The sequence below is a fragment of the Passer montanus genome, unplaced genomic scaffold (genome assembly GCF_014805655.1).
Source record: "Passer montanus isolate IOZ18808 unplaced genomic scaffold, ASM1480565v1 scaffold104, whole genome shotgun sequence".
Classification (NCBI taxonomy): domain Eukaryota; kingdom Metazoa; phylum Chordata; class Aves; order Passeriformes; family Passeridae; genus Passer; species Passer montanus.
The window spans coordinates 1171874-1196859 of NW_024356948.1; the positions used below are offsets into that span (position 1 = coordinate 1171874).

The 24986-nt window shown below is 42.7% G+C and overlaps 1 protein-coding gene across 16 annotated transcripts in view; it reads right to left on the bottom strand.

Annotated features, from left to right (window-relative positions):
- The window catches only part of CELF4 (CUGBP Elav-like family member 4), a 715523-nt gene extending 692677 nt beyond the window's left edge, over nucleotides 1–22846 (bottom strand). For 5 of the 16 annotated variants that reach the window (XM_039718741.1, XM_039718828.1, XM_039718732.1 and 2 more), the window contains exon 1: nucleotides 22260–22845. In XM_039718741.1, the coding sequence (XP_039574675.1) occupies nucleotides 22260–22539 (280 nt within the window). In that variant the 5' untranslated portion in view covers nucleotides 22540–22845. Of the gene's footprint in view, nucleotides 1–22259 lie in introns of all 16 variants that reach the window. The other 11 variants (XM_039718835.1, XM_039718749.1, XM_039718757.1 and 8 more) reach the window with 5 other exon arrangements.
- Between the last annotated feature and the right edge of the window lie 2140 nt (nucleotides 22847–24986).

Below are 24986 nucleotides of genomic sequence, written 5' to 3' on the forward strand. Positions count from 1 at the left end.
GCACATCTTCTCTTACTGCACTTGAGCGTGTTCCCAAGGAGTGTAAGGCAGGTCCATGGATGAACACTGGAATCTTAGTGACTGGGGCACATCTTCTCGGAAGTAGTGACTACCCTTGATATGCCTCCACTTTTTTGAAGTGCAAGTTCCTAAATCGTGGCAGTTCTCTCCCGCTTTTTGGATTTCAATATCTCCAAGGGGCAGATCCTCTCTGAGGAGGCAAACCATGCTGTCTAGTGAGCACTGAGGATGAGCAGGGAGCCGGAGACATCCAGTGCTTTCTGGATGTAATGTTCATATCCCCATAAAAGAGTAAGAGAGATTTGAAGGAACTGCTATGGCCTTATTTTGAAACAACCTTTCGGTACAAAGAGATGGATTCATTTAAATTAAAAGGAGCTTTGGAATGCCTAGTAGTGTTGCAATACAGCTAAGGCTTGCTTAACCAGGATGATGTGGGGAGAATCTCGCCAGGAGGAAGCCATTATCCTTATCATATCCAGGAAAATGGGAGCAGTTCCACCTGGCGTTTCATTCATGTGAGTGTTGCTGGTGGGTTTAAAGCTCTTTCGGTTTTCTCATGTGTCTAGGGAAAAAGCAACAACCAATGTCTGAGATCTCCAAATAAATTAAAGGACCTTTTTTTCCTCTGCTTAGTTACCCTCTCTGTCACATCCTTTTGCTCTCAGTCTTTCCTTTCTCTCCTATAAAAAATAATCAGTGCAAAACAAATGAGTGAAAAGCCAGCATCTTACCAAATCATCTTTGTGCAAAGGTTTAATTTCCTGTCCTGCTGCGTTCTTGTGTGTATGTGTTTTTCTTTTCCTCAAAGGAAGGAAGGAAATAAGAAAAAAGCATTGGTAGAAAAAAATAAAGAGGATCAAGAACCTAACAGACAATAAAGAGAAAAGATATCTAGGAAAAGAGTGGCCTGTGTACATTTTTCTTGCACCAAAATCACCAGCCACCTCTATAAGGATCTGGAGAGGAGAATAAAAACGGGTGGTGTCTATCTGAGAATTGAAGTTTGACATCCCTACACCCTCCCTTCCAACTCAGAGGCTCTTAGTTGGAAGCACTAGGTGCCACACGAGACAAGCTATGGGAATGCACAAGGGGCTTGCAAAAGATGACCGGCAGAGGGTTTTGTTGCTCTTTTTTTGTTGGGTTTTTTTTTTTTTTTTTTTTTTTGTCTCAACCTGTTCTGGAAGCATGTGGGGCTGGATGGCACCCCCGACCAGGCAGTGTGAGAATTGGAGTGTCACCAGTACTCCCTGGAGAGAAAGCTGGGATGATCTCTGGCAGGAGGAGAGCACTGGGTGAGTGTGTGCAGCAGAACAGAGAGGAAGGAACCACAAAGTGGCAGCATTGTATCTGGTGTGTGGAAGACACAGCCAGAGTCAAGCCAGCCTGACCTTGGTCCTGCCTGTATCAAATTCTATCTGACTTATTAGGAGAGGGTCAGTGCTGAAGGCAACATATGAGGAAGTAAACTTTGTTCTCAGGTACTGGTGCCTCAGAACTGCCCCTCTCTGGAGAAGAGGGGAAAAAAAAAAAGAAAAAAACAGGGAAAAAAACCATAAAAAAATAAATTGGGGTGGCTTGATTATTATGCATCAGATCAAGCTGGATTCCCTTAAGCAAGAATCTGGCAAAGTATTCCTGTTAGGATATATCTGTTTACGCAGTACGTGCAAGCCCAACAACGTCTGATCCCTGATACTTCAAGTGACTGTCAATTGCTAACCTTTTTGGAATATCTCAAAGTTCTTTACGGGAAATTTTATTTATCCAGTTTTGCAAAGCAAGAATCAGAATGGAAATGTCAACAAGTTAAGTATTTGGAAATTTTTAAATCAATCTCGAATTTAGCGTCCAGCTTGAAACACCAATTGTGCTTCGGACCCCTTTCCCCAAAACATGCATATTACAAGCACACAAAACCAGTAGGCACTAAAGCCAGTGACAGACAGTTTTAATTTTTCTCTAGAAATTACTTGCTCAGCGTCTACAGAGTAAACCAACAGCTGAGCTAGGAAAAAAAACCAAAACAACTATGTCTCCTAACACGCAGCTCTCAACAACACTGTGTGTTAAAAGTCTAGAAAGGGCTATGAAACAGAGGTTGTGCCTTTGGAAGGACCTGGGTGAGGTGGGTGTCTTTTTTGGCTTCACTTCAGCAGCTCACCTGGAATGGAGGGTGAATGAGCAACCAAAAAAGCCAGCTTGCTCATGAGGTTCATTTAGTCTGCAGCTCCTCAGAAGGACTCCTATGCCTCTCTTTCTCCACCCCTTAGAGAGAGAATGTGTCCCATTGGGGCGGAGGGGGGAGAAGGAAAATGCATCTGGGCTGTATAATTTGAGCACGAAGCTGACATAAAAATAAGGGCTTCATCATTTGGGCTTGGCGAGGGAGGGGAAGAGGGAAGATTTGGAGGAGGGGTAAGGAAATAACAATTTGCTGTCTCCTGAAGTATTGTTTAATGCTTTACTTAAAAGCGCTGACAGCTTCTGCACAGCTGTACCCACCATAGACGCAGCTTGCTGGCACATTGATAAAGTATTAAGACGAGCAGAGATCTGGGCACGATACAAAGATGAGAGCTCCTCGCAGCTGAATTAAGGCGACGCGCACAAAGTAACCGTTACCTGGCAAAGGATCGTTTTGATGCCGGCGTCTTTTGTTTTGATTCCAGATCAAAGAGAGGAGGATAGGTGGTTTAGGGCTGGCACTCCGAGCTGCATGGCTAACTTATCTGTGCCATTAAAGCAGGCATCACGTTGCCTGCTTGTAAGCAGAGAAAGATCTGAAACACATGAGGGAGGGATGGGACACATGGGGGAAAAGCTACACCAACTCCGTACTGGGAAGACTTGCTGTCTGGAGTGCTCCAAAGAATTTTTAAATACCTGTCTTTCTTATTTGAAGAACCCTGGGTGTAAAGTCCTCCTGTTCTCAGTCTGGATTGTCTCACTCCAAATCCAGATCTAGAGGTTGTCTCTGCTCTAAGAGAGCCCTGGTTCCTGTGTTGGGACGTCTTCTGGGTCTGCAGAGCTAGTGTAACAACAACTGGTCACAGAAAATATTATCCCAGTAGAATGGCCACGGTCAGATTGGTTTAAAAATGCCTAATGCCAGCTTGCTTTTTCTTTCCTTTCACATTTTCTATATTTGTGTGTATGCTTGTGTACTTATATGGGACTGTGACCATTTCTATATAGGTAGACATTTCTCACACAGAAGTTTTGCCATCGTGATCATGCTGCTGCAGTTAAAACAGTGCTGTCTTTTCCTTCCACAGACCTACAATTCTGTAAGATGGCAAGCCCTGTCAGTTCTTGCTAGCTTGGGGGGAACCTCAAAGCTTCTGTTTTGAGGGTCTCAGCAATTCTCTCTGCACCCCAAAAGAGAACTGGGCCCCAGGTTAATAAAAAGTAGGGCAGCCTTATCCTATCAGCTGCCTGAGAGGGTGCCTGGCATTTTTAGGATGAGCAACAGAGAAAATTCAAGTTACCAAGGCAATGGGAAACCTCAACATAGTGAAGACAGACGTAAAAAATACATGCTGGATCCACATAGCTGCTCTGAAACAAACTCACTGCATGCCCTGACTCCCATAGGTTTCCCATAGGAAAAAGCTTCCTTTAAACCCATTCTGTCTAAAGCGTGAGTGGGTATCTGGTTTGTGCTGCATCGAAGTCAAATAGATTGGCTTTTCTGCTACCTCTGCTGGAGCTTCTGTGGAAATGAGTTGTACGGTGTGAGATCCCAGCTTAGCCCATGCACACTTGGAAAGGAGAAGGAGAACTTGGGCTCTTTCCCTTCTTTATTTCTCTGAGCAGACTGGGCCAAATCTTGGTCTCACTTATATCACAGTAGTCCTAGAAGAAATTCACGAGAGTCCCTTCCTCTAGATTTACACAGATATAAGCAAGAGGAGAATTCATCACCATGTCTTCATCGATGGTTCATAAGCAAGGAAAATACTAAGGCCTCCTTTATCTTGACAGCACAAGATGGCTCAATAAATGTAAAGCACATGTTACATAACAGTAGAATAATCTATGGTATTGAGGGCTCACAGATTCTGAAAGTCTTTTCCATTTGCAGGGGGTGGGGGGGGTTAGGAATTAAATAGGGAGAAAAATATATATTGAATAAAGTGCTTGTTGCAGAATAATTTATTTTTTTTAAATACAGAACTGTGAAACCTAAAGTAGGGCAATACCCTCCCTTTCAACAATACTTTGACTTCCTACAGTCAGCAGATGCAATATGCATAGGATTCAGAAAGATCCCATTAAAATTCATTAAACTGTGTTTCCAGCTATTTAGTAAATTTTGAAGAAAAGAAACCCATTGCCTCTTTTGCTCCATACGATGGCCTCTTTGAATGCAATTAACCCTTCATTCATGGGTCCTTCTATCCAACTAATCTCCCACCCCGTGCCTTCCGATGCATTTTTAATACCTCAGCTAATACTGCCACCTAAAATCCTCCAGCAGACACCATGCAATAGAGCTCTTTGCGCAGGCAAGGAACTGTAAATCTCCATAAACAGTGCATGAATGAACAGCAAATTCAGATAAGTGATGTGTTCTTTTTCATGGCTTCCAGTTCTAAATGGGGGATGCTCTTCATCCTTCAAGGTAGACTTTTATCCAGCAATTATCATGGTTTCATACCTGCCCAAGGGATTTAGCCACTGGGTTTGGGGAAGCTGGGCAAGAAAGGGTGTAAAAACATTCAAGGGAGCATAAACAAATACTGAAACAATAAAGAAATACCTAGTAGTATGCAAATAAACGTTCAAAATTTAAAAAAAAAAAGGAAAAAAAAAAGAAAATAATAAAGGATAAAGATCCAGAAAAATCAGGAGATGCTATATGAAGTGTCAGATCTATCTGTTTGAACTGTAAAACTCTTTTTTCTTTATTAGATGGCTGACAGAGACTCAGGACCCAATCTGGTCTCATCCTGAGTTCGATAAACTGTGATCAATTTCAGATTGGAACTCCTATTTACGGAGGTGCTAAGTGGAGAGGGGGATTATATCATGCAAAACAGAAGCAACCAAAAATATTCCTGTTCCCCCCATCCTCTTTTCCCATCTGATAAATGAGCTGGTTTGTCAAAACAAGGAGTGGAACTGGAAGGGCCAGGGAAGAGGATTTGCTATAAAAAAGAAAACAGAAGACGAGGACTGAAAATATTCTGTGTTTCTGTTTGCTTGAAGCAAATCCCATTCCCAAGCCAAATCGAATCAGAATCTGTCCATGAAGATAGAATTCAGAAAGGAAATATTTGGAAATATAGAGGTGGTCTCAGCCTGATCCACCCTGCAAGGTGTTCAAGGTACACAGTGCTTCTTTCATTATTTCACTGTTCTGTCACAGCTATGAAGGAGTGTTATTTCTGAGTCACAGAATTATGCTTTTCACTTGGCTTCTGTAACACCCCTACGCTTAATTATTTCATCTGAACTACAGATTTCCACAGATCCAGCAAAGCATTTAAGCACCTGCTCAACTTTAAGAACCTATTGCGTTCTGGGAGGCTTTCCACAATGTGAATTAAGCGCACACTTTGCTGGATGGACAGCTCTATACCATAACTGCATTACATCTGGAAGAGAGCCATACTCTTTCCCAAAGGGTTCGCTGCTTTCCACTATATCAGTCTAAAATTTTTCCATAAGTGTATGAGCCTTTTTTAATTGAAGATTTTGTCGTATCTAATTGAATATACACAGTGTTTGCAAGGAGTCTTGGATACCTTGGAAAGGACTGATCCTGGCACTTCAGAATGGGACAGAAGCACTACAGTTTGTGTATCGGATGTGAGTATCACCCTAAGCCACTGGGAAGCCAATGTGAAATCTGCCTGCTTAACAGAGAGGCACTGCTACTGCTTTGCTCTGCCAAATCAGGGTATTTTAAAGAGATAGCAGAGTGATTCTGTTTAAAATTCACAATGCATCTGTGTAGAGGATGAGAATTTCAAAGTACGGCACAAGTCTTACTTTATGGGGAGGTATTATTCTCATTGTTCTTCCAGAGCTGGAAAAGGAGGAGAAAAAAAATATATATTGCTCAACTCTGCAAAATTTGTGGACCTGAGTGGCAGGTTAAGAGCTACACAGCAAGCTGTGGAAAAATATCAGTAATCAAAAGTCAAAAATCTGGTCCCGGGGCTTCCTGTTCAAAGACATGCAATGTACTATCCTCCTACCCAAGAAAGAGTGGCAAGTGTTCACTAAAAATTTAGAGGTTAAATGTCTGTATAGGGTGATCACGGCTACCTCACACTCCACTGGGACTGGTCATGTTGCCTGTAATGCCATGGAAATATTGTACAATTAACAGCAAAGTTCAGTTGCTGCAAGGAGATGAGTATGGATTCAACCACTTTAATTTTTTTCCATGATTTAAGCATTAGGCACCAGGAAATTAATCTGGGCGATAGTCAAGACAATCTGCAGAGAGCTGGGTCCAGTGTTGCTAAAACAAGCTGGCTGAAATGAAAAAGTGCAGCTGTGACTCTCTTGCTGATACCAATACACAAACACACGCACACAGACAAAAACCGGCCCTTATTCTTATTATTTATGGACACAGATGAAAAGCTAAAGGGGGGCAAGGTAATGCACACAGATGCTGATTAGCTGGAGATTATATTGATGATGTAATAAAAATTCACTTTGTCTCTTAAGCTGCACCAGGACAATCAAAGAGAGATTAGATAAAAATCAGAGAGAATGAATAATAGAAGGGAGAGGTAACATTTTAAACCATGACTCCCTGCAAAATGTTCTACCTTTGACTGTCCTCAGTCAGAATAAACAAGAGCTGGAGGGTGTAAATACAGCCCAAATGCACAGAAGAAGGAGGCAGATGTGGCTTTGTAAGTGTATTATTTATCAATAAGCAGCCAGCTATGCACATTTACCTGAACGGGTTTGCAAATACACGCATACACATATCTACAACCACACACCTTTCTAACCCTGTTGAAGAGATTATGAGAGGGAGTGCAGGAGAGAAAACATGTTTGGAGAGGGACAGATGGACAGAGAAATGTATGGGGCGAACAGTTAACAGCATATAGGAAATTATCTGAGTGAGAAAGAGGAACTTTTTGGGAAAAATCAACTCTGTCTCTACTTGGCAGGGTAAGGGACACACATTTGGAGACCCACATGCACACCTGTTTATCCAGACATACACCCATGTGGATCCCTATATGAAAAAAATCCCTCCAGCCGCAAAAGGTCTCCAACAGAGAAAGACAGGAGAAAACTTTCCTCTCTTAGAGTGCTTGCTTGAAAAGGAACAGAACTCCTGCATGTCTAACGTTGGTTTAAGTTTACTGACCATGTTTAATATTTGATTAAACCTTTGGCATAGCTGACTATCCTGATCTGAATAGATGATCCGACACTTTCCCTGGTAGTAAAGCCAAGCATAAGTAATAGCTGTCCTTTGACTACTGCTGCCTTATGCATACGAGTCAGATTTTGCTGTGTCTGAAAACCTGCTATCTGCTTCTGGATTCTTTTCTGCTACTCAGTATTTTCAGCAACACTTTATGAAATCAAACAAACAAATAGAAAAAAACCCACCAAAACACTTCTCCCAGCCATGGAGGGGGCTGCAATTTATTCACAGTTGCAGAAAAAAATACCTTCCTTCCAAAGTCTTCCCTAGCTTAAGCATTTTACCTGTTGTCCTTGTACTTTTTGCCTGTGGTTTGCATTATTACTTGCTAAATACATTAGAAAATGCTCATCAGCTTGCTCGGCAGCTTGGGGATGTTTGTGTGGTTGCCCACACACATACGCACACACACATACACGCAGCAATTTTTTAAATAAATCACAGTCACAGGGGTGAGGAGAGGGCATGTGGTGCTTTGGAAGGGAGAAGAACAGCAAAAAAGGAAGGACATCTCCAGGATCAGAAAACAGGCACTGTCAGAGTTTCTCTGCACCTCTCAATGCCTGTGAGATGGCCACCGCTGCTGATCACAGAAAGTGAGAGGCAGGAACACCAACCTGGGGTGCTTTTCCCCTTGTCCACCTAGGTGAGAAAAAGTCTAATCCCTCAAGACAGACAAAAAACAGGCGTAAATTACCAGTCTGCATGCTTTACACCTCAAATGAGACAAGCCTTGCTGGGAGAGGTAATATCTTTTATTAGACTGAGTGATACAATTGAAAAAAAATAGACAAGCTTTCAAGCACACAAGGAAGTCTGGTTTTTTGGTTTGGTTTTTTTTTTTTTTTTTCCCCAGCTATATATGCTGGACTAATAAAAGATATTACCTCTTCTTACAAATTTGGTCTCATTTATAACCTTAGACCATCACCGCTAAAGCTACAGCATGACTTCTGACTTAAATACACACAAAGCTCTCTGCAAAGCTGGACATCATAAATTCCTCTTTACACATAGCAAACTAAGGAAGAACAAGGTCTAGGAACGGGATCAGGTAAGATATGGAACGTTAGTAAGAGGACTGGGCTAGAAACAGGCTCCTAATCCCTTCCTACCTACCTTTGAATGAAGAAGACTCTGATGCAACACCACATCAAATGCTTATTTTTCTTTCTCACGTTAGTTTTGAATTGCTAGAGAGGTTCTGGAAGTGAAGTTCTGGTAGTTATGTTTCAAAACAGCAAGAAAAAATATTTTTTACAAGAGGCTGAAGTGTAGTCCCAGAATGGACTGCCAGGGATCATTAAGAATAAGATCACAATTTTTATAATTCAAAGGAAAACATATGCATGATCTTTGTTCAGGTGTGAGAAACCACCTGCTTATTTAGTGAAACAAGCAGAGTTAAAAAATAAAAAGGTGCAATTGTCTTGGTGAAATTAAATGCTTATTGCACTATTTATTTTTTTTAATCTTTGAAAGAGGATATTGAGCTTTGAATCCCAAAAGGGGAAAAAAAAGGAAAAAAAAAGTTTTTCTGTCTACTCTCTTAGTAGTTTACATACAGAAATGTGTCTGTGTATCTGCTTTCTGCATATTTCATGAGTGCGGGTCTTTCGACTACTACCCATGGTTATTTTGCTTTCTTAAAATATGTAGAGCATGGTTTCCATTTCCCAAAACCTGCTAGGGAAGGAGATGGGAAAAGAGAGGAGAGATAGCTAGCACGGTCGGAGGGAACCCAGGTGGTGACTCGCGACATGAACCAGTGAAGTGTTTTCTGCAAGGGACGGTGCGAGGGCAGAACATCGGTGCAGAGCTGAACCAAGGGAAGAGGAGTGTGAGAGCTGGGGGAAATGATCTGTATCTTGGCTATGGAAAATAAACGACTCATGAACACGGTAAGCTGACAAGTGGGAATGGGCAGCGAGCCTGGAGTGGCACCTGGGGAAGGGACCTGATCTTGGACGGGATCTAAGCCTGCAGTCCACACACCCACACCTGTACTTGCAACCAGGCTAGGAAGGCTGGGAAGCCAGGATGAAGAACTGGTCTTGGATTCAAGCCCAGTGAATGAAAGCCTGGGTGCTGCACTTGAACAGCAAAGGCAGGGGCCAAGAATAGAGGCCCGAGCCAGGGGAGCAAGCTGCTCGCTCGGCAGTCGGACCTGTATCTTTTGTCACAGCAGGGTCATCTGGTTTGCTGGTGGCTCAGCTATATCTTTTTGAATTAAGAAGCTGCTGCCAGAAGTCCTGTCCCTGGATCGGGGCAGAGGAAAAGACAGGGGAATGACACACCTATTGTGCAACTCCTTTTATGAATAAACTTGTGAAATCTAATTCTACCAGCACCTCTCTGGCCTTTTTCAATGAGCCGGTCAGTAATAAATGACCATTTAACAGCACAAAGCAGCTGTTATAAGGGAGAACAGATTGAGGCTAATACAATACACATTCCCCTCCAAACAAGAACCCAACTTCGTTTTTTTTTTTTCCTTTTTTTCCCCCATCTGCAAACACTGTCAGTAAAGCTGAGTAAATATATAAATAATTAAACAAACAAATACTTTCTCTGCTGCCCCCAGGCCTTTGAAACTGAGACTTAGTTGGATTTCAGGCAATCAAACAGCATCGTGTTCACACACTCACACTGCACGCAGGCTTCCTCTCCACCTTTGACAGAATATCATTGACTTGAGTGCACTGTGATGATTTCAAATAGACTAGGGGTTAGATAATCGACTCCACACACACACACATAACTGCATGCACACTCCAACTCCTTCATTTATTTCATGAAACACATGAGTACAGATGGGATGGAAACACCAAAAAAGACTACAAACAAACAAACAAAAGAATCCCATGTACATAGCTACTGATGAACGAACTAAAACCACAACTGAAATAATTAAAGAAATAAACACAAGGACCCTGATTCATTTGTTTGTCAGATCTTTGCTGTAGACAATGACCTGAAACCTTCCTCTTTGATGAAAATATTACTAAATTAATTTTTTTGTGGCTGGATCCCTAAGGACACTGGGATGTTTTTTATTCCCCACAACCTACACCTTGGGTAGCAGTAGTGAAAACTCCCTTCTGGACTACCCTGCTCTGCCAAAGCCAGGGATATTCACATCCCTGCTTAAGGATTCACACAGTGTCTGTCTGTTGTTTGTGAGGCTGGGTCAGAGTCTAACTATTGACTTCAGAGAGTGTTGGGTCGGTGCTCGGCAAATGGGCGACGACTGCCAATTCCTTCTGCCTGTACTGAGGGCAGGAGTACACTTGTCTAGAGAGAACTTGCTCTTTTTACTGACTCAGTGAAGGCAGATACCTTCAGCTTGATCCAAACTGTGTTGCAAACAATAGCTTTGGATCAGGCCCTCAAAGAAGAAAGGTGGGATGCAGCCCTTCATCAAATCCTTGCTTTGCAGCTCCCTCAGTTGCCATAACAATGAAGAGTATGTATGTGATTCACTAAAAGAAGGGGAAAAAAAAGTATAAATCAAGATCCTGAATCAGTGAATGATGACATTCCTGTAGAGACAAATTACAAAGGCTGAATCCTACTCACACAAAGAAAACTGGCAAAATTGTTGTTGACCCTTTCTTAGCAAAGCAGCGACAAATATGCATTTACAAGTGAAATGAGCAAAGCTAATTTTCCATGCCCCCACTGAGTGTTTTTTGAAAGCATGTTTTCCGGATCTACGCTGAAAGGGGCTCTGATGTAATACATTTACCAGCAGAGACACACCAAAACCTTTACACAGAAAAAAGTCAAATGTATGCCATTACCTTCTCCCTCATAAAAAAAAAAAAAAAAAAAAAAATTAAAAAAAAAAACCAAATCCTGCTGGCCTAATATTGCAGTTGGGGAAATGAAAGATCAATAGCTCAGTAGAGCCAATGGGAATCTTTCCATTGATTCAACAGGTTTCAGTTCAGGCCTGAAGGCACCGAGCTTAAGTGACTCCATCAGAGAGTGTTGGTGAGTAATTATCCACGCTGTGATTAGAACCTAGACGTCCTCACTGCCCGCCCTCACCCACCAGATAATGCCCTTCTTTTGAATGAAGCTGCAGGCACAGGCAGCAATTTTAACAGAGCAGCTCTGAGGTGTCTTAGCCATTACAAATATTCAGAAGGAGTGGCAATGATTGTGTTCCTTGGGTTTTTTTTATTTGTTTGTTTAATTCCCTGTTAACTTTTCCAAATCCCTAACAAAACGCAACACTCTGGCACCCTTGTCTCCTGCAAGATCTTTAGGTGCCTTTTCTGCCAGTGTTGCTACGGGTTGACTCACTTATTTTTTTCCCTTCTCTGTTAGTTACTAAACTTGGAGTTAAATAATTTCTAAGATACTCTTTTTTTTTTGTATCAAAATTGGCTGTATCCCTTCTTGCAAATAAACAACAGGCAATGGTAAGCTTTTAAAGAGTTTGCCAAAGGATTTTTGTTGGTTGTCTTGCCCATTCCTCATTTCCACTCCTACTTTTCTCATTTATTGCCAGCATCTTGAATGAGATTTCTTTTTCTAAAAAGAAAAAAAAATCCATATAAATAATAATAAAAAGAAGATAGGAAGAAGGAAAGTGAAGTAAAAAAGTAACCAAGCTCCCTCTGAATGCACAAAACAGAACAAATACCACAGAATAGCATAATTGAATAACAATATATCTTTATAAAAGAGGGTGAAAAATTGCATCCTCATCCATGTATTATTGAAGATGGAATACGATCAAATAAATCGCTTTTAAAAGCAATTAAATGCTCACAAAAGAAAAACACTTGCCCCATAAACTGGAAAAAAAAAAGGTGTAATGAAATGCAAGCCTTCTTGAAAGTACCATATAGACACTGGAACGAGAATGGTTGAAGCTGAATGGTAGAGCAGAAGGAGTGAACTAGCTTACCTAGGTAAGGCAGCCTATTGTTGCAGAGGGAGTAGTTAGGAAATTTGGATGGAGCCAGGTCTGTGTGTCTGGGCTTAGGTGAGTAACAACCTTAAGTCAGTCACATCGCGTGTGATCGGCCGCTCCTGCTTCAACCAGCGGTATTTTGCAGAGCTGCCCGTAACTTCGGGCCCAATCCAAACACTGCTGCAGGCAACGAAGAGCTTTTCCTGGGCTTTGGGGCAGGTATGTGGCTGCTCTGCAAAGTCCTTTCTTATCAATTATAGATTTTACACAGTGCTGAACGTATGTTATTTCCGCCATGTTTTTCCTCCCATCCCTTAAGTGCTGATAAAGGTATGGGGGAAAAAAGATGAAACACTTTCATTGCAATTCTGTGTTGAAAAAGAATTCTCTAGGATTAATCCTATTTTGACGGGGGTTGAAGTTGCTGACCAAAATGCTCTTCGCTGCAAGAAGTTTCTCAGGTCCCTGGCTTATGTGCACCTGTCAGGCCAAGACCCGAACATACAGAAAAGCAAATCTGGTTTCTGTCTGTGTTTAGTGAAATAATGAGCAGGAAAAAGAGCCTAGGTTAGAAAACTGAATTTTCTCTAGGTTAACTTCCAGAGAAGTGCAAACCAATTCAATCTCTTCGGCAAAGATATTTCACTCTCCCCCTGCTTCCTCCATGCACCATTTCAAAGAAGTGCATCTTTACCTTATTATATTATTAGAATCAATCAATATTATTAATATTACATGTGGGAAATTCTGTAAATTCTTCATAGTTCTCCTCCCCGCCTGTTAACAGCAGGTACATTATACAGTCTCTGGTTAGATTGGTCAACTAGGCTATCGATAGTCTTAATAAGCAATACCTATATTGTGACCTTTGCTTGCAGAACTGAATCTCTCATATAGGGCTGTCAGATTCCTTAAAGAAGTATTGATAAGTTCATTACTGTATTGCTACATATAATTTTAGGTGTGATTTTCACTCACCCTGAAGCATCTAGTAACCTAACACCTTTTTCTTCCCTCCTAAAGCATTGGCCCCTTTACAATTGATCAAATAGTGAATTAGAGCATTATAGAGAGGAAACATAATCAGGGGATTTCTACAAGCACACTGTGATATATCTTTTGATCTTCTGACAACCTTCATCCCTCTCGATCCTAGGAAGGAAGCGCTGTTTTATAGGGATATTATTAGGCTGATGTTGCTTTATACATCTACCTGCAAGAAGCTACCGAGTCCGACAAATATATTTGTGTGCGTTTGCAGTGAGTGATGCATATTATGTGATGCGAATCTATCCTTAGGGACTGGGAAGGAGAGGAACTATGTGCAAATGTAAGTCTGCCCTTTCGATACATGCATGCGTACACAGTCCCTCTGTAGTATATACACAGGCATTTGAATTAGAAACAGACCAAATATGCAGTCAGATCTCATCAGACCAACTCTGTCTGCAAAGCTCCGTTTTTATTCTGTTTGAAGAAGCTTCATGTCCAGAGTTATCTGCCCCGGTGCACTGGGAAGGCAGCCTGGTAGCCTCTAAAATATTTTGCAGGCTCAGATGCAATGTACAAATAAAGCAGAGATGAATTAATTAAGTGTGACTGTATCATTAAAATAGTATAATGAGTAAATGGTTACGTATCATATTAAACTCTGCATATAATTCCAGGAATACCTTCTTAAGTCACCTGCCGCTTTCACATAAGAGTATGTTCTCTGTACTGTCTTTCAGAAAGGAATTATTTAGAAACCTATATTATCCTGTCTGTACTGAATACATGTTTTCATTTACATGCACATTACATAAATAGTTGCATGTGTATGATGTACAAACGTCAGGCACACTTCTATCTCACTGCATACGCAGTTTTCCCATAAAAGTTCATTCTCAGCTACACTTTTTTGCGTATGGGATTTTTTTAGGTTTTTATGCTTTTTTTTGTGTTTTCTGGGTTTAAATAAGGAAATTAAACACCTTAGCCATGTAAAGGGATAAGAATAGTCTGCACTGCAAACTGTGTCTGCATTATACCTTAGTCTACCAAACCATAAACAACTTTCTGTTTGCAAAATACTTTGAGAGACCTTACAATGAAGGTCCCCATCACCACAACCTGGAGACATTAAAATTACCAGTGAAGTAATCTATTAAATAGTTAATGTTAAACAATGACTTTACGTGTTCAACAAAGGAGGGAGAAATAAACAGATAAGGGTGAGGTAGATCGAAATCTGCATGCCTCATTGGCTGAACTGTCGGATATTCCTAATGCATCTGAAGGGTTTGTTACTAAGAACCTGTTAAGTATCTTTAAACCTTTGATCTGTAGCCAGTCTTAACAAAGGTGACAATTAATTACAGGAGAGTGCATTGCAATAAAGTTACATCGTGGTCAGTTTATATATACTGTCCAAAGCTGGTTCACAGAAGTCACTGTCAATTAAAGTCTTCTTGGAGTCCAGTTCATTATCAATTTTTCCCCCTTGCCTTGATCAATATTTTTGGCTGCTTCTGCTTGACAAACTTAACACAATGTCTATATCTATATGTCTTGCCATTCATTTACATGGAATAGATGGCCGTATATGATTTATTTTTAGCTACTACGTATGGTCAGGCACTTTATTTGAGAGGTTTAGAGCTCTCATCCATCTTTATTTTAAGGAGCGACAATAATAAGCCTGCTCTTCCTTCAAGGGGATGTCAGTTGGATATAATGAATGCACATTAAAAGCTGCATTCACCTGTATGTGCATTCAGGCTGTGGCTCACAGTGACAAAGGCAAACAAATGCAATCTCTGTGGTGATATCCTGACTCCAGACCACACCAAGAGATGCAGCGCAGATAAAGTGACTCAGTAGATCCTGAGGTCCCCAAAATGTGATGATGGCTCCCTGGAAGGTACAAGGAAAGAGAGACCCTTGCAATATATACCCCAGCTCAGTAAGTGGAGAAATGGGGGAAGAAAACCATAACTTTTTACTCACTACGGTTAATATTTTTCTCTTTTTCTGCAGCAGATTTTACTGCATAAGGGTCAGTCCACCATGACAAACCACGGCAACCGTCATACAAGTGTCGGTGGAGCATTTAAGTGAGTGAGAAATGTGGCAGAGATCAGGCTTTTGTCAGTTCCTTAGCTTTGTTTTAGTTTTAGTTTCACTTACAGAAGTAAAGCTAAGTAAAGGGACAAGCCAGCAAGCACAGAAATTAGCAGCATTAGCTGCAAGTATTGAGGTTTGCTATGTAAACCCAAAATCCAGAATTATAAAGGGAATATGAAACACTGAAAAAGTGCAAACCTGCAGCAGGATTTCCAAACATGAAGCCACTTAAACAATGGCAGAAATCTCACTGCGCTCTGTCCAGTAAGCAGGTAAAGGCCTTTGCTCCTGAAGTAAAGGTGACGCAGGGATTAATGAAGCACCAGCTATTTGTTAAAGTCAGGATTCAACTTAGCACCTCATTTGCTTAGTGCAAAGTCTTATGGGGCAGAAACCACACAGTGCTTGATGGACAGGTCCTGTTGAGCTCTGCAGCCCCCTGTTTTTTTGGAATATTACTTTGAAGCTTCAGCCAATACCTGCATGGGTCTTTGGGCATCTGATGCTTTCTCTCTATTTTAAATGCAGGTAAGCGGTCCAACAGCCTAGATCATCTCCCCCACTTTTTCTCCCTTGGAACCATTACTGCCTGTCACATACAACCACCTCAGCTCACACTTGATTGACGGGAGGGACAGTAACAGCTCCTTTAGTGTCGTTATGGTCTGTCGGGTCAGTGCGGCTGGCTGGTATTGCGTGCACACAGGGTATGCATGATAAAAAACACCCTGATGTCTTGCTGAAAATTGTGGCTGCATACCTCCAGCTCCTAAGGCTGGAGAAGACCCTCCTTGATCACCCTTCTGTCCCTCGATCTTGAACACCATGGACAGAGAGTTCTCTGCCTGCCCTTCCTGACAGGTACGAGCCGCTTTTCGGTTGAGCACAAAACACTTTCCATAATCTCGGTCACTCTTTACCCAGACAAAATTTCCAGGTGCTTTCTGACAATCTCCTTCAAAAGACTATTCCATCAGCTGCCTGGCTTTTATTATGCTGTGCAATTTGAATTCTTTGCTGAAGAAAGCCCTGCCGGTGGCACTGGCCACTAGCAGATGCGGGATACAGGACCAGATGAACCACGCTTCTCATGCAAGGTGACAAGGATCCTCAATTTTTCCCTTTATTTCAGTGCTGAAATTTCTGATTTTTTCTGGCTCAATATGGGGAAAAAAAGACATAAAATTAACCAAACTGCTCCCCATTCCTATTGTTTCTTTCAGGAATTAGTGAGTTTCTGATTCACTCCTTAATTAAAACCTTGGTAGAGACAAATAAATTCTATGAAATTTGGTTGTTCTTAATTTTTTTTTTTAAGGACAAAAAGTACCCTTTTTTATTTCATAAAATGCTCAAAGGCACCAGTATATGTGGGTATTGAGGGACAGAAGCAATTATAATCTGTAAAAGTGTAAGAAATGTAAGTCTAAACTGGAAAAATGTAAGAGAAGAAACAAAAGCTGCGGACACACAAACTTTAATATCTTTCTTTTTTTCCACATTAATGTAACTTTTAAACAAATCTGTATTGTAAGGATGATTACTTCATATGGTTGATATGGTTGTGGGACTAGCTGAGGAACAGCTTTCAGTGCAAAACTTGACAGGCAAGCAAGAGATCCCAGAAAATTAGAGTTTGTATTGGAAATGCTGACACAACCGTAACAACAGCATCATAACTGTATGCAGCTGCTTTTAGAAACCAGAATCCATGTCCAGATCCCTGGAAAAAAAAGCGTTAACGTGTACCCTTCGAATTCATAGAACAGTCTGGGCTATCTGTTTGACATAATCAAAACACATTGATGCTCATATATACAGGAGATTTTAATGAACAGGGGGTTGCTTATTTCCTCTCTTCCATCAAACTATCAAGTTTCATTGTGATTGTTTTAAGGGATTGTTCTTTAGTCTTAAGGCTTGAAGTCTCTTCTGTTTTATTCCAGTTTATTTGTTCTTTACCTCCCTAAAACTTGTTTGGTTTACTACCATACTAAATGCTCTATGTGTTGCTTTCAGACAGGCAAGTCTTATGCTTCAATTATGGAGGAGTTTATTCAGCACCTGTATTGCGCTGTGCTTCTTTTCAACTAAATTTCCATTTCCCAAAGGCTGTACACATGAATGTGTACACATCTCTTTTTCTGTATGTATACACACACAAATCTATACTTTTCTGCATGTAAACATACACATCTTATTAACTGAATGCTCATTTTCATTGCGCATTTGAATTTCTGACATATCCAAAACCTTCATAAACATCCTTAAACTTAACAAGGTTTAATTTTTCTATCATCTATCTTTGTAATCAAACAGAAAAGAATATAATGAATGGAAGCCTTGTTTTTCTACTCCAGAGGTGTCTTAAATTTCAAAATTATTTATACTTTTAAGAAGGTTAAGCTGTAAAAGAACTAAACTATTCTCTTCATACTGCATTTTTCTATCTGCATTGAATGCTTACAGAGTGAGGTTTGGGTCAGGTAGGAAGAACACCCTAACCACGGGACTGCAGCAGTGGATTTCAAGAACATTTTGGGGGGTTTGTGCTTTTCCTTCCCCTAAATAAGGATTGAAAGAGTGCTGTTGATCTCAAGTCTGTGCAAGACTCCTGCTTTTCCAGTGCACACTATCTCCACACTTTAAGTGCATTCACCCGCATGCGTTTCCGTAAATCTCAGTTAAGTGTGGAATGCTGATTTCTTCTGACTTCCTAAATAGAATATTATGGAGACCTGTGTGTTTTAAATTAAAACATTTCCCAGGCCTTGGGTACAAGCAAGCTTCAGTAGAAAAGAGTGTTTAAACCTATGGGGACAGTCCTATATTTAGATAACATTAATTCATAAATATTATACTAAATACCACTTAAATTGGCCTTAAATGACTTCAAAGATAATGCATTATAATATGGCTGTCCTGAGAGCACTAACCTTTATATCTCCCAGTAACTCAGCCTTTAAGCATACTCCACAGCTAGATAAGATGGGGGGAAGTTATGAATGAATGTCTTACTAAATTGTTAAAGTGTGATTAGTTAACTGAGTGCATGTGTGTGCGCATATGTGTGAGCGCGTGGGTGGGTCAGCTCAGCCCCGGTAGATTTCTACCCGTGGATCTCAGCACACAGTCTCTTCCCAATCCTTCAGCAAAGTACCAGAGCAGGAGCCTCTTCCTGCCCCGTGTGGAGAAAAGCGAGGATGGGGGAAATATGCAGCAGCTATGCTCGTGCCATGAAATCTTATTTTCTCGGGGATCTGGCAAGCCTTTCCTGCCTTCCCCCACATGCTGCTTCCCCCGTACCCTTTTTCTCTTTGTGTATCTGCAAAAGAATCATAATCCCCTGCCTCTTTCCTGGTGTCTGTACTGGTATCATCCAAAGCTGCTGGTGAGAGAACCTGGGACTTCACTCTCCTTTTGTGATAGTTTTTCCTAGAGGTGAGCATAGTAATGTACTTTAGGTTCTTAATTTTCAATTTCCTCGTGCTATACAGGGGCGCAGCAATAGGAGATCTTCAAAATATTTTCAAGAATACACATCCTTTGATCTCGTTTCAATGGATTTACACCTGAAATTACTCCAGTTGCTGTTTTTTCACTTTAAGCTAATTCCTCTCTCTTCCCTCCTCCCAGAACAGTCCCACCTTCTCCCCCTCTACACCCAAGGTTTGCTCTCCGCACACTTAAATAAACTACAGCCTACTATTAACCCTTCAGGGTGTACCACTGCCACAGCCTCATCCTCTGAATTAGGAAAGAAATCAACTGAGAGTGATGGATCAATTAATGTATAAGCATTATGCATCTCTTATGGAAAGCATCTTGGGGTTTTGTATTGCCAACCTACCCCTGTGAGCCAAGTTGGACTATCTTTATGCAATTCTTCACCTATGCCTGCAAAGCAAAGCCAAAATAAGGACATCTGAGGCAATACAATGCTTCACATGACTGCATTTAGAGAAGGGAAGAGAGAAAAAATAGATTAGAAATGAAATAAAATGAATAAAATAATAATAAAAAAAGCCAAACACAACCCTCATCCTTCAAAGCCCCATCACGCTTTTTGACTTAATAGTAATTAATCACTACTGGCAAGAAAGTAATTTTTTTCCAGGTAGCCAGAGGCACATTTTTATCAGGATTAGCTAATAAATCAGCGGCATCACTAGAAAGGAGTTCAAACTCTTCTCGGATGTACTAAATAAAACCAATCTGTGAAATGCTGGCAACTCGGTGTCTACTGAAGCTTCGCTCAAACCCTAGCCCGCAAAATAACAATCATCACCATAAATTTTCTTTCCAAAGTCCAAAACTTATAGCATGTTAAAAATGACTGTTTCGTTTGAGATGAACTCATGCAATTTGGTTTGATGAGGTGACAAGACTCCCAACCTGGCTTTTTTCCTAGGTTGCAGCTTTACAACAGAAATGAAATGAAGGGAAATGAAGTTAGTATCTTGCTTAATTCAGGGATATGTGTTAAACACATCCAAGGAAGATAAATGATTCTCTCTCTCCTTTCTCTCTCTCTCTCTCTTTCTCTCTCTCTCTCTCTCCTTCTCTCTCTCTCTCTCTTCCCCTTCCTGAGTTTGTCTCTGTGAATACAGGCACACAATAAAAGCAAAACTGAACTGAAAGAAGGGGAACTCAAATCTATGAAATAGAAATTGAAGTCAGCGCATATAATAATTAATTTCAGGTTTAAGATAAAGCATAGCAAAAGAATAAAATCTCATCAACAAATCACAATAACCTCCCACAACCAAAAAATACTTTATCGAAGTGTTAGTTCGAAGATTTCCTCTACACTGTGTTGAGTGATTCTCTTCAGTGTAGCTTTTACTGCTGTTATTTTTATTTTGCAGATTTTTTTTTTTGCAGACACATGCACACACACACACACAGACACATGAGCTCAGTGTCTACTCTCACTATTAGACAAAATCTCTCAGGACCTTTTCTTCCCTGAAATTCTTACTATTATTTTTATTGCTGTTATTAATAATTGTTACAGCACAGGTGTCATGTTTAAATAATGCCAATCAGACCTCGATCTGGCATCTTGGAAAACAGTCTGAAAAGAAAGCAAGGTTCGAAAGAGCTACACTGATCATTTTAAAAATGAGAAGGGTGTTTGAAGCGACCGGCAAGTAAGGATAGGAGAAATATCCTATAACTTAGACTGAGTCCCTAGTCCCCGAGCCCTGGATATTTTCTCTAGCCTGTGTAAAGCTGGTACTTTACACTGTCAGGGTATATTTTCATTTGCATTTCCTGAGAGTGGAAGCAAAGAAGGGAGTGAGTGGGAAGGGGGAAGAGATGCCTGCTGAACATGCCGTTAAGTTCAAGATTTACAACTCGCCAAGGCATCTGGAAAGCTGGGAAGCCAGTAATGCCATTACTGGTGACTGTCACTGCCAGGAGTCTGCCAAGCTGGACTAGACATTGGTACTGAAGCTGTCCTGTAAAAGATACAACTTCCACTCTCCCTGTGGCCCCGTGCAAAACGCTTTCTCCTGCTGCACTAAATCTGGAGTCACACCCCAATCACTTCTGACCCAGTCTTTTTCTTTTCCCTTTTCTTTTTGAAAAATAAATATAAACACACATACACACATGCATACAGAATCTGAGTTAATAAGGTGGCTTATATCACTTCTGTTTTTCTCCTGTTTCTAAGATGGGCTACCATGCAAATTACCTTCAACTTCCTCCCTGCGAGTCCTACTTTCCTACCCGAGGATCTGAGCATCTCTCCCCCACTACACACACACCCTCCCCCACCCCCAAAACGGAGCACCATCTAATCTGATAGGCACCTCCGGAGAGCCTAAGCTGAGCAGGGAAATGAGCGGGCAGAGATGGAGCAAGTGAGGCATGGTGTGAGGAGTACATCTCCACTACCTTTAGAGAAAACCTAAAAAGTTCCTGGCATGGACTTCGGGCACATTAAAGTAGTGCTTGGAATATGCCTGGTCAGAGACTTCTTCCCTCTGGAACTAAGCTGCCACCTGTCCTTTCTGTCTTGCCTTCTCCCACACAAGCAGACATACCGAGATTTTGTGCACACACCCCTGCCCCGCTTGAGATGGGCTTCTTTATTGTTGTTTATATCCCTGTTCCCATGTTGAATAGAACCAAAATGAAACAGTCCCCCCGGAGCAACTCACTCTCCTCCACTTCTTGCTTTGTAGGGGACTACAAATAATAAATGTGACACCAGTAAAAATAAAAAAAAAAAACTACCAAAAAATTAAGAAAAAAATAAAAATAAAAAAATAAAAGAAAAAAAAAGACGCCGGTGCCAGATACAGAACAGCTGTAAAATCGGGGGCTGCCAGCAAACCCAGGGACAGACAGACGGACACACACACCCCTGGGCTGACGAAGAGCGGCTCCCGAAGGTAAATACAGAGCACCCGCTCCGGCTTCAGCACCGCGGACAGCTGCCGCCGGCCCCGCGCCCGCGCCGCCGCTCGCCCGGCGCTCCCCGGGAGCTGCCTCTCGCCCCCCAAAAAAGCGGGGAAAGAAACAAAAATACTAATAAATAAGCCAAACGGAGTTGACTCCCTGCCCTGACTCTCGCTCTTCTCTTCCCAGGATGGGTCTATTATTTCTTTCCCTGCCCCCCCAGCCTGCCGCCTCCGCCCCCGGGCCAACCAAAAATGAAATAAAATGAAATGAAATCGAAAGGAAAGAGAGAGAGAGAAAGAGAGAACCAGGGAGAGAGAGGGAGCCTGTCTTTCTCTCCCGATCTCTCCCGGGAAAGTTCAGGAGGTAACTCACCTTTGTGCATGCCAGTGAACCTGTCCTTCAGCACCGTCAGTTCATAGATCTTCCCGAACTCCTCGAAGAGCGGTTTGAGGTCTTTCTCGTCCAGGTTACGGGGGATCTGCCCAATAAAGAGCTTAATGGCATCGTGGTCCTTCATTGGGATGGTGGATGGGTTTCCGGGACTATGGTTTAATCCGTTCATATGCCCGTTGGTGCTGGGGTTGCTGTGATTGCTACTCAGGCTGGTATTGTCTGGTTGTCCGTTTGCTAACGTGGCCATCTTTATATACATAGAGAAAATCTTCTTTCCTTTTTTTCCCCCTCTTCTTTTCTCTCTCCCTCCCTCTCTCTCCCTCTCTCTCTCCCTCTCTCTCGCTCTCTCGCTCCCTCTCCCTCTTTCACACACACACACACACACACTCACACACACACACACTCCTCCCTCTCTGTCTCTCTCTCTCTCTCTCTCTCTTCTCTCTCTCTCTCTCTCTCTGGGTCTGATCTGATTTTTTTTTTACATTGAAGATCTGTGTCCTTTCCGTTTAAACAGGCTGGATCGGTTCAAATTCCCAGCCAGACTAGGGGGTGGGGTGTGAGTGTGTGGATGTGTGTGTGTACGGGGAAGGGAGGCTAGGGGTGGGGGATTGCTTTTGCCTCTACTCTGGCTAAACCCCCTCCTCCTATCCAACCACCCCCCTGTCTGTCTGCCCGGCAGAGGCTTAATGGTATCTTCCAACACAGCCCCTGGCTATAAATAGCACTAGGCGCATGGCTCTTTGAGAGACAGTCAATTTCTATTGTGCCAAGTGAGCAAAGGGGAACGGTTGCGTTTTTAGGACCAATGATGATGATTTTTTTTTTCCTTTTCCTTTGCAAGCCCTCCGATCAATCGCTGTCGTTATAATTTCAGTGATCATCGGGAAATCTTCGTTTTTATTTGAGAGGGGAAAAAAAAACCCAAACACAAGGTGTTCTGACTTCTTTCTGTTATGATGATGCTCTTACTTATTATTTACTCTTATTCTAATTTCGCAAATGATAATAAAAAGCAGTTCAGATACGGATGAACCCCCCGGCTCAGAGGTTGCTTTTGCTGTTGTTGTTGTGATTGTGATGTTACAAGCTCTCTTTACTATATCTGTTCATGTTGCATCTAAAAAAAATGCATGCTCTTTAAGCTCTTTTTTAAAAAAATATCAATTATGTTACTGATGATGGCATCAAACTAGGAAAGCACAAACTATATTATTGTTACGCTTTGAAGAGAGTCGAAAAATATCGAAATGATTGTTGTTAATTTTCGTGCTGCCGATATTTATGTTATGTACAGTCAGTGCGGGCGTTATCTCCTATACGGGCTCTGTGTGTGTGTGTATGTGCGTGTGTATATTGGAAAGGGATTGATTAAGTAAGGTTTTCTTGCCCGACTTTCAAGCCATCAGGATATTTTGTCTGTCTCTGATGGAAACATAAATCGTATTTTGTAGTCATCAGTGATCGGGAGTTGCTTGTCCGAACAATGCTCTCTAGACAAAGTGTACTGTATGGTGGAGACGAAATCAGCTCTTCTTTCATAGCATCTGGGGGTGGGGAGGGCAGGGAGCCTCGGATTAAGGACACAACTCCCCCTTGTCCCCCAAATAATAATAACAGTAATCCGGACAGCAGCGAAACGCGGCTCTGCGTGCGCTCAGAGCAATCTCCCCCTTGCTCTTTTTTCCCCCTCTTCCCCTCTTCTCCGCTTCTCCCGCTTCCCGTGCGAGCCGTGCGGGGACGAAGCTCGGAGGAACACCAGCAGGCGAGCTCGGAGCAGCCTGCGAGTTACCTGGCCCGAACCCCCGCTCCCCTCCGGGCGGGCTGCTCCCCTCCGGCTCTGGCCGCTCGCCCCGGGGCCGTCCGCAGCCCCCGCCGCCCCGGCCCCGCGGGGCCCCGGCCATTGTTCCCGGCGCCGCCGGCTGAGCCCCGCGGCGGAGGCGGCCGAGGAGGCCCCGGGGAGTTGGGCAAGGGGGGCCGGGCTGGGAGCGGGACCCCCCCGGCCGCCCGTCCCCCGGGAGCGCAGGTAGCACACGCGTGTGGCTGCCGGCGGAAGGGGCAGCCGCGGGGGAAGGAGGTTATTAGTTTAAAATTTCAACCTTCCTGCCTGCTTTACTGACCGGGATTTTTTTTTTTTTTAATTTTATTTCTGTTTTAGAAACAAACAAACAAGCAAACAAACAAAAGAAAGGAGCAAGCTTTACCGCCTTTTCACTTTATTTGGCTTTTGTTTTAATAACAGAGAAGGAAGGCAGTGTCCTGCCAACACCTCACCTCCCCCCTGTCTACCCGTCCTCCGTCCCCTCTGCCTCCCGTTACAAACAAAACCAAAAACCTTAAAAAATCACCCCACTGCAGGTGCCTCGGCTATTCCAACTACTCCTGTCTGAGAGTGCTGCCGTGTCCTGCCAGCAGAGGAGCGGGGGTGGATCGGAGCGGGGGCCGGCAGGACTGCGCCCCTCTCCGGGGCCACCGCCGGTCCCTGCGCGGGGAGCGCTGCGGGCGGGGGGCGGGACGGGACCGGCCCCGAGGAGCCTCCCCATCCCACCCTCCGGGGCCCGCGCCGGGGGGCAGCAGCCCTGCGGAGCCCCCCGGCAGCCTGCGCTGCCTTTTACGGCTCTTTAAATATCTCGGGGCGCTGATGGGCAGCAGCGGCTGTCAGCCGCCTGGTGCCGGGCTGGTGGCAGGCACCGCGCATTGTCTGCC